Below are 10,694 nucleotides of genomic sequence, written 5' to 3'. Positions count from 1 at the left end.
CTGCACCCCACAGACCCATATTTGGTGTGGGTGGGTTTTCACGTGGTGGTCACTGTGTTTAAGGTGTTGGTGGAGCTGAGACCTCTTCATGTCCTCGTCACTGATTCAGCACACATGAGCAGGCTGGGCTCAGGCTATAAAGAGACCTGCAAGATCTTCTCTGTCTCTTCCCTCTGGCCTGCTGCCTGCTATTTGTATTGTGCTTGTGCTTTGTGTATAATTTACTTAAATTAAACCATATAGAAAAGTTATTTGATTGTGTGGTCTCCCTCCTTGTCACCTCCTCTCGAGCCAGGTTGTGACACGTCTTGTCCTGACTATCCTTCTCACCTGCTGACCTGCTCACCTGCTCTCTCACATTTCCTTCCCTTTGATACTTTCCTCGTTCTCTTCCAGGAGAAGCGAGTGAACCTGAGTCACATCGAGTCTCGGACGTCGAAGCGAGTTGTGAACGAGGTGGAGATCTTTGCAGACTGCAGCTGCAGCAAGAACGAGTTTAACGAGCTGCTTGAGTTCCTCAAAGATCACGTCAACATCATCTCCTTCAACACACCTGCACATGTGTGGTCTGCTGAGGCAGGTAGGAGCACCCGAGTCGGGTAGAAACACCCGAGTCGGGTAGAAACACCAGAGACGGGTAGAAACGGGTAGAAAAACACCAGAGAAGGGTACAAAACACCAGAGACGGGTGGAAACACGAGAGATGGATGGACATAACCGAGACGGGTGAAAACACTAGAGACGAGTAGAAACTCCCGAGACGGGTAGAAACTCCCGAGACGGGTAGAAACATCAGACGGGTAGAAACATCAGAGACGGGTAGAAACATCAGAGATGGGTGGAACACCCGACTCGGGTGGGAACCCCAGAGACGGGTATTCTCACTTCTTCACTCTATCAGGACTGTTTGGATTCTTTCTTTTCCTCGTTTACACTCATGACTGCTGAGATTCTCCCTCAATACTGAGGAGAATAAACATGCTGCTTTTTTTAAGGGTTTTATATAAGTTATCAAAATAAATGCCTGTTATAATTAGTTTTGTGTTTTTATGTATAATTTAGATGAAGACGATGTCCCCTGGTTCCCGATGAAGATCTCCGAGCTGGATCAGTGTTCTCACAGAGTGTTGATGTACGGGTCCGAGCTGGACGCTGACCACCCTGTAATTATTATATTAATCTATATTAATATTAAAATATATTATATTAAACATATTAATGTTAAATTATATTAAATGTTATTATATAACATATTATATTAAAATATATTATATTAGACATATTAATGTTAAATAATATTATATTAAATGTTATTATATTATATAACATTATATTATATTAAAATAGATTATATTAGACATATTAATGTTGAATTATATTATATTAAATGTTATTATATTATATTATATGATATTATTTTATATTTTCCATTATTTTATATTAGTTTATATTAGTTTACATTATATTATCTTATATTATACTATTTTACATCATATTTTATTATATTAGTTTACATAATATTATATTTGTTTACATTACATTATATTGTAGTATTTTACATTATGTTATTTTACATTATATTATAATATTTTACATTATGTTATTTTACATTATATTATTTTACATTATATTATATTATTTTACATTATATTATATCATTTTATTTTACATTATATCATATTATTTTACATTATATTATTTTATTATACATTATATTATAATTTATATTATATTATTTTACATAAAAATTATATTATTTTACATAAAACTATATTTTACATTATTTTACATTGTATTATATTATATTAGTTTACATTATATTATTTTACATTGTATTATATTATATTATATTAGTTTACATTATATTATATATTTTACATTGTATTATATTATTTTACATTATATTATATTATCTTACATTATATTTTATATTATATTATTATTTAAACTATGTATTATAAGTAATTGTTTGTCCACCGGAGGGCAGATGAGCTGCACACACAGACACACTGAACAACAACACAGACTGAAGGCAGGTTTACAAACACTGCTGGTGAAATATATTTTATTATAAAGAAATTCCTTTGGTGATGTTCATGCCACCATGAGTGTTAATCTGTGAATATGAAAGTATTTCTTTCTTCCTGTCAGGGCTTTAAGGATGAAGTTTACCGTCAGAGGAGGAAGTTCTTTGTGGAGGTGGCCATGAATTATAAATTGTGAGTGAAATATGTTCAGTTTAGCATCTTCAGCACTAATGAAAACATTTAAATAATTTAAAAAGATCTTCATTGTTCAGCGTGAACTTCGGATGAAGCAGGTTCAAAGTGTTTCACGTTGTTCACATATCAAAGGTCTGTACAGAGGGGATTCTGGATCTGTCTTTGTATCAACACACAGAACTTAGTGCATTTCCTGCATGTAGTTAGTGTAGCGTGTATAACATGAGCTGTGAGTGACATGTGAACAAAGCCCTCTGCACAAAGCTTCAGAATATAGAGAGGAATGGAAGTGGAAAGTTTGGTGTATGTAAGTGCTGCTGAAGTGGAGATTTCTGCTGAAGAGTGTGAGAAAAAGCTCCTTTAGAGAAAAGCTCCTTTAAAGATATGTATTGTAACATTCATACATGTTGTACACACTACAGGTGAACAGGGTCATACATGTTGTACACACTACAGGTGAACAGGGTCATGCATGTTGTACACACTACAGGTGAACAGAGTCATACATGTTGTACACACTACAGGTGAACAGGGTCAAACATGTAACTAACAGATATCATGAAGCTTCCCCACTTCATGACTCACATCAACACAAGTTTATATTACAAGTGTTTAATATGTACATGAGGCGTTATGTAATGTAGCTGTTGTGAGTTTACATCTACACACACAGTTACAAACACACACTCTGATGTTCTCATGTGTCCTCTCGTCTCACAGAAGAGTGTGTGAAGCAGAATATTGTGATGATCTAACATACAGCTCAGTCCTTCATGATGGTGATGTGTCTCCTCCCCAGCGGGCAGCCCATCCCTCGCATCGAGTACACCCCGGAGGAGGTGAGGACGTGGGGCGTCGTCTTCAGAGAGCTGACCCAGCTGTACCCGACACACGCCTGCAGAGAGTACCTGAAGAACCTGCCACTGCTCAGCATGCACTGCGGCTACAGAGAGGACAACGTCCCCCAGCTGGAGGACGTGTCCCTGTTCCTCAAAGGTCAGTGTCCAAGTCCTCACACTGTAACCAGCATGGAGACAAAGTAAGAGAAACAGAGACAAAGACAGAAACAGAGACAGACAGAAACAGACAGACAGAAACAGAGACAGACAGAAACAGACAGACACAGAGACAGAAACAGAGACAGAGATAGAGACAGACACAGAGTCAGAGTCAGACAGAAACGGAGACAGAAACAGAGACAGACAGAGTCAGAGACAGACAGAGTCAGAGACAGACAGAGTCAGAGACAGAGAGTCAGAGACAGACAGAGTCAGAGACAGACAGAGAAAGAGCCAGACACAGAGTCAGACAGAGACACAAAGACAGAGTCAGAGACAGAAAGAGACAGAAACAGAGTCAGAGACAGAAACAGAGTCAGAGACAGAAAGAGACAGACAGACTGAGACAGACAGAGACAGAAACAGAGACAGAGACAGAAACAGACAGACAGACTGAGACAGACAGAGACAGAGACAGAAACAGACAGACAGACTGAGACAGACAGAGAAAGAGCCAGACACAGAGTCAGACAGAGACACAAAGACAGAGTCAGAGACAGAAAGAGACAGAAACAGAGTCAGAGACAGAAACAGAGTCAGAGACAGAAACAGAGTCAGAGACAGAAACAGAGTCAGAAACAGAAACAGAGAGACAGAGACAGAAACAGAGAGACAGAGACAGACACAGAAACAGAGAAAGAGCCAGAGATAGAAACAGAAACAGAGATAGAAACAGAGTCAGAGACAGAAACAGACAGAGACAGAAACAGAGTCAGACAGACAGAGACAGACAGAGACAGACTGAGACAGACTGAGACAGACAGAGACAGACTGAGACAGACAGAGACAGACTGAGACAGACAGAAACAGAGTCAGACAGAAACAGACAGAGACAGAAACAGAGTCAGACAGACAGAGACAGAGACAGACAGAGACAGACAGACAGAGACAGAGACAGACAGAGACAGACAGAGACAGACAAAACAGAGACAGACAAAAACAGAGTCAGACAGAAACAGACAGAGACAGAAACAGAGTCAGACAGACAGAGACAGAGACAGACAGACAGAGACAGACAGACAGAGACAGACAGAGACAGACAGAGACAGACAGAGACAGACAAAAACAGAGACAGACAAAAACAGAGATAGACAGAGACACAGACAGAAACAGAGACACAGACAGAGATAGTCACAGACAGAGTCAGAGACAGACAGAGACAGACAGAATCAGAGAGACAGAATCAGAGACAGAAACAGAGACAGACAGAAACAGAGTCAGAGACAGAGACAGACAGAGAAAGAGACAGACAGAGAAAGAGCCAGACATAGAAACAGAGACAGAGACAGACAGACAGAGACAAAGTCAGAGACAGAAACAGAGACAAAGTCAGAGACAGACAGAAACGGAGACACAGACAGAAACAGAGTCAGAGACAGACAAAGAGACAGACATAGAAACAGAGACAGAAACAGAGACAGACAGAGACAGAAACAGAGACAGACAGAGACAGAAACAGAGACAGAGATAGAAACAGAGACAGAGACAGACAAACAGAGACAGAGAAAGAGCCAGACATAGAGACAGAAACAGAGACAGACAGTCAGAGACACAGACAGAGACTGTGTGTGTGTGTGTGTGTGTTTCAGAGCGCTCTGGGTTCACAGTGCGTCCTGTGGCCGGGTACCTCTCCCCCAGAGACTTCCTCGCTGGTTTGGCCTACAGAGTGTTTAACTGCACTCAGTACGTCAGACACAGCACAGACCCTCTGTACACACCGGAGCCGTGAGTACACACACACACGTACACGCACACACACACACACACACGTACACGCACACAAACACACACACGGCAGAGCGTTGTGTTATATATCGTATTTTGGATGGTCATAATGAGATGTGTAAGACGAGTCAGGGAGCAGCAAGTGGTTTTGTTTTGCTGTCATTTACCGCGTGCTGAAGTACACGCGACGGTCACATGATGAGTCAAGCTGACGATGTCTCCTCGCTCACAGAGAGTTTGCGAAGACGATAAAGATTTGTGATATAATGCATATGTCATTTTAATGTTATTGATGCTGTGGTTGCAGAGACACGTGTCATGAGCTGCTCGGTCACGTTCCTCTGCTCGCTGATCCAAAGTTCGCTCAGTTCTCTCAGGAGATCGGTTTGGCCTCTCTGGGAGCTTCTGATGAGGACGTTCAGAAACTGGCCACAGTGAGTCTCCACATCATCACCTGAATCTGAGTCAGAGCTCCACCTGCTCCACCAGGGCTCCGAGCTTTTGTTGTTAAATGTCACATTGAAGTTACAAAGGAACTTGGTTAATTAACCCTTCGTGCCCAATGTCCCATTAAAGCAGAATGTATATAAATATTCATAAATAATAAAATCAGCTTCACATCTGGATCAGAATTTAACTTTTTACTATTTTGGAGACATGAAGATAAAATCATTTAATTACAGAAAATAATTACATGTTTGTATTTTTATAGTAGCATAACGTAAATAAACATTTAAAGTGTTAAAAAAAAGGATGAATATTTTGTAGTTCTGATCAGGACTGAAATTGTTAAGAGTTAAAAAAAAAATGATGCAAACATTTTTGTCCTCTGATGACATAAGAGCAACTTTTAAAAAGTAAAACACTTTAAGGATTGTGTGTGTGTGTTATATTACAGTGTTATTTCTTCACCATTGAGTTTGGACTCTGCAAACAGGACGGTCAGCTGAGAGCTTACGGTGCCGGTCTACTGTCGTCTATAGGAGAGCTGAGGGTAACACACACACACACTCTCTCTCACAAACACACACACACACACAGACTCACGCCTAATGGTCCTGCTGTGTGTCTCCCAGCATGCCCTTTCGGAGGCGGCCTGTGTGAGGATGTTTGACCCGAGGACGACCTGCAGACAGGAGTGTCTCATCACCACCTTCCAGGATGTTTACTTCGTGTCGGAGAGCTTCGAGGAGGCCAAAGAGAAGATGAGGTGAAGCACACACACACACGGCAGAGCGTTGTGTTATATACAGTATTTGGGATGGTCATAATGAGATGTGTAAGACGAGTCAGAGGGAGCAGCTGATGAGACGAGTGAGGACACGCTGCTCGTGTGAAACCAGAAGTCAACGTTGACTACCAAACGTACTTCTCTTGAACCAAGTGGTTTTGTTTTGCTGTCATTTACCACCTGCTGAAGTACACGAGACGGTCACATGATGTGTCACATGATGAGTCACACTGACGATGTCTCCTCTCTCACAGAGAGTTTGCGAAGATGATAAAGCGTCCGTTCTCCGTGTACTACAACCCGTACACTCAGAGCATCGACCTGCTCAAAGACACCCGCGGCATCGAGAACGTGGTGCAGGACCTGCGCAGCGACCTCAACACCGTGTGTGACGCTCTGGGGAAGATGAACACCTACATGGGCATCTGAGCTCTGATTGGTTCAAAACATCCCTTCCTGAAACTCATGTAAACACGTTTCCCTCCGTACATGTTGAAGGTGTTGCTGTATGATGTTATGAGGCTTTATTAAATGTTAGTAAAGCTTCACTAATGCTTTATTCTTCAGATTGTGAAAAGATGTTGTAAATCCTTTTTTTTATGATAATGTTATAAATGTTTATGATCATTAATAAATGTGTATGATTATTAAATGTTTATGATTATTAATAAATGTTAATATCATTAATAAATGTTTGTAATCATTAATAAATGTTTATGATTATTAATAAATGTTTATAATAAATGTTTATAATAAATAATAAATGTTTATATTTAATTGTTTATGATCATTAATAAATGTTGATATCATTAATAAATGTTTACGATTATTAATAAATGTTTATAATAATTAATAAATGTTAATATCATTAATAAATGTTAATATCATTAATAAATGTTCCTGATTATTAATAAATGTTAATATCATTAATAAATGTTCCTGGTTATTAATTAATGTTTATAATCATTAATAAATGTTTCTGATCATTAATAAATGTTTATGATTATTAATAAATGTTTATAATCATTAATAAATGTTTCTGATTATTAATAAATGTTTATAATCATTAATAAATGTTTCTGATTATTAATAAATGTTTATAATCATTAATAAATGTTTCTGATTATTAAATGTTTATAATCATTAATAAATGTTTCTGATTATTAAATGTTTATAATCATTAATAAATGTTTCTGATTATTAATAAATGTTTATAATAATTAATAAATGTTTATGATCATTAATAAATGTTTATGATTATTAATAAATGTTTATAATAATTAATATGTTTATATTTAATTATTGTTTATGATCATTAATAAATGTTGATATCATTAATAAATGTTCATGATTATTAATAAATGTTTATATTTATTAATAAATGTTTATAATAATTAATAAATGTTTATGATCATTAATAAATGTTTATAATTAATTAAGGTTCATGATCATTAATAAATGTTAATATCAATAAATGTTAATATCATTAATAAATGTTCCTGATTATTAATAAATGTTTATAATCATTAATAAATGTTTCTGATTATTAATAAATGTTTATAATCATTAATAAATGTTTCTGATTATTAATAAATGTTTATAATCATTAATAAATGTTTCTGATTATTAAATGTTTATAATCATTAATAAATGTTTCTGATTATTAAATGTTTATAATCATTAATAAATGTTTCTGATTATTAATAAATGTTTATAATAATTAATAAATGTTTATGATCATTAATAAATGTTTATGATTATTAATAAATGTTTATAATAATTAATATGTTTATATTTAATTATTGTTTATGATCATTAATAAATGTTGATATCATTAATAAATGTTCATGATTATTAATAAATGTTTATATTCATTAATAAATGTTTACGATTATTAATAAATGTTTATAATAATTAATAAATGTTTATGATCATTAATAAATGTTTATAATTAATTAAGGTTCATGATCATTAATAAATGTTAATATCATTAATAAATGTTAATATCATTAATAAATGTTCCTGATTATTAATAAATGTTAATATCATTAATAAATGTTCCTGGTTATTAATTAATGTTTATAATCATTAATAAATGTTTCTGATCATTAATAAATGTTTATGATTATTAATAAATGTTTATAATCATTAATAAATGTTTAAGATTATTAATAAATGTTTATAATCATTAATAAATGTTTCTGATTATTAAATGTTTATAATCATTAATAAATGTTTCTGATTATTAATAAATGTTTATAATCATTAATAAATGTTTATGATTAATAAATGTTTATAATCATTAATAAATGTTCCTGGTTATTAATAAATGTTTATAATCATTACTAAATGTGTATGATTATTAATAAATGATAATGTCATTATTAAATGTTTATAATTATTAATAAATGTTTCTGATTATTACTAAATGTTTATAATAATTAATAAATGTTTAGGATTATTAATAAATGTTTATAATCAATAATAAATGTTTATAATAATTAATAAATGTTTATGATTATTAATAAATGTTTATAATAATTAATAAATGTTTATTTATAGTATTATAGTTTATAATCATTAATAAAGGTTTACGATTATTAATAAATGTTTATAATAATTAATAAATGTTTATGATCATTAATAAATATTTATAATTAATTAAGGTTCATGATCATTAATAAATGTTAATATCATTAATAAATGTTAATATCATTAATAAATGTTCCTGATTATTAATAAATGTTAATATCATTAATAAATGTTCCTGATTATTAATAAATGTTTATAATCATTAATAAATGTGTATGATTATTAATAAATGATAATGTCATTATTAAATGTGTATGATTATTAATAAATGATAATGTCATTATTAAATGTGTATGATTATTAATAAATGATAATGTCATTATTAAATGTTTATAATTATTAATAAATGTTTCTGATTTTTAATAAATGTTTATAATCATTAATAAATGTTTATGATTATTAATAAATGTTTATGATTATTAATAAATATTTATGATCATTAATAAATGTTAATATCATTAATAAATGTTTATGATTATAAATAAATGTTTATCATCATTAATAAATGTTTATAATCATTAATAAATGTTTATAATCATTAATAAATGTTTATGATTATTAATAAATGTTTATAATAATTAATAAATGTTTATGATTATTAATAAATGTTTATAATAATTAATACATATTTATGATTATTAATAAATGTTTCCAATCATTAATAAATGATAATATCAATAATAAATGTTTATGATCATTAATAAATGTTTAATCATTAATAAATGTTTATAATCATTAATAAATGTTTATAATCATTAATAAATGTTTATGATTAATAAATGTTTATAATAATTAATAAATGTTTATGATTATTAATAAATGTTTATGATTATTAATAAATGTTTATAATAAATGTTTTTGATCATTAATAAATGATAATATCAATAATAAATGTTTATAATAATTAATAAATGTTTATGATCATTAATAAATGTTTATGATTATTAATAGATGTTTATAATCATTATTAAATGTGTATGATTATTAATACATGTTAATGTCATTAATAAATGTTTATAATCATTAATAAATGTTTATAATAATTAATACATTTTTACGATTATTAATAAATGTTTATGATCATTAATAAATATTAATATCATTAATAAAGGTTTATGATTATTAATAAATGTTTATAATCATTAATAAATGTTTATGATTATTAATAAATGTTTATAATCATTAATAAATATTTCTAATCATTAATACATGTTTATGATCATTAATAACTGTTTATAATCATTAATAAATGTTTATGATTATTAATAAATGTTTATGATTATTAATAAATGTTTATACTAATTAATAAATGTTTATGATTATTAACAAATGTTTATGTTATTAATAAATGTTTATAATCATTACTAAATGTGTATGATTATTCATAAATGTTAATGTTATATCTAAATGTTTATGGTTATTAATAAATGTTTCTGAATTTTAATAAATGTTTATGATCATTAATACATTTTTATAATAATTAATAAATGTTTCTGATTATTAATAAATGTTTATAATAATTAATAAATGTTTATAATAATTAATAAATGTTTATTATTATTAATAAATATTTCTAATTATTAATAAATGTTTATGATCATTAATAAATGTTTATAATAATTAATAATTGTTTATTATTATTAATAAATATTTCTAATTATTAATAAATGTTTATGATCATTAATAAATGTTAATATCAATAATAAATGGTTTATGATTATTAATAAATGTTTAGAATCATTAGGTTCAAAAACGACTTTATGAAAGAAAGGGAAAGGAAAGAAGAGACCCTGCCCGGAGGAAGCCCGGGGCCCCCGTCTGGAGCCAGGCCCAGAGGGAGGGCCCAACAGCGAGTGCCTGGTGGCC

At 31.1% G+C, this 10,694-nt stretch overlaps 1 protein-coding gene across 1 annotated transcript; it reads left to right on the top strand.

Moving 5' to 3' along the window:
• Positions 1-442: 442 nt before the first annotated feature.
• On the top strand, positions 443-6,893 carry tph2 (tryptophan hydroxylase 2 (tryptophan 5-monooxygenase)). The gene is made up of 9 exons (XM_029426454.1): positions 443-576; positions 1,063-1,163; positions 2,152-2,219; positions 3,022-3,218; positions 4,870-5,005; positions 5,313-5,439; positions 5,904-5,999; positions 6,082-6,215; positions 6,491-6,893. The coding sequence occupies exons 2-9, from the start codon at positions 1,089-1,091 to the stop codon at positions 6,663-6,665; spliced, it is 1,008 nt and encodes a 335-aa protein (XP_029282314.1). The 5' UTR covers positions 443-576; positions 1,063-1,088; the 3' UTR covers positions 6,666-6,893.
• The last annotated feature ends 3,801 nt before the right edge of the window (positions 6,894-10,694 follow it).

Source organism: Cottoperca gobio, unplaced genomic scaffold (genome assembly GCF_900634415.1).
Source record: "Cottoperca gobio unplaced genomic scaffold, fCotGob3.1 fCotGob3_186arrow_ctg1, whole genome shotgun sequence".
Taxonomy (NCBI): domain Eukaryota; kingdom Metazoa; phylum Chordata; class Actinopteri; order Perciformes; family Bovichtidae; genus Cottoperca; species Cottoperca gobio.
The sequence above is the reverse complement of the archived record's forward strand: the minus strand, read 5'-3'. Positions and strand labels throughout refer to the sequence as shown.

Bases quoted from the DNA above. Each gene is read 5' to 3' on its own strand.
- tph2 (XM_029426454.1), top strand. From the start codon at position 1,089: ATGAAGATCTCCGAGCTGGATCAGTGTTCTCACAGAGTGTTGATGTAC. The intron at 1,164-2,151 runs GTAATTATTATA...TCTTCCTGTCAG, and splicing joins AGCTGGACGCTGACCACCCT to GGCTTTAAGGATGAAGTTTA. The intron at 6,000-6,081 runs GTAACACACACA...TGTGTCTCCCAG, and splicing joins CGTCTATAGGAGAGCTGAGG to CATGCCCTTTCGGAGGCGGC.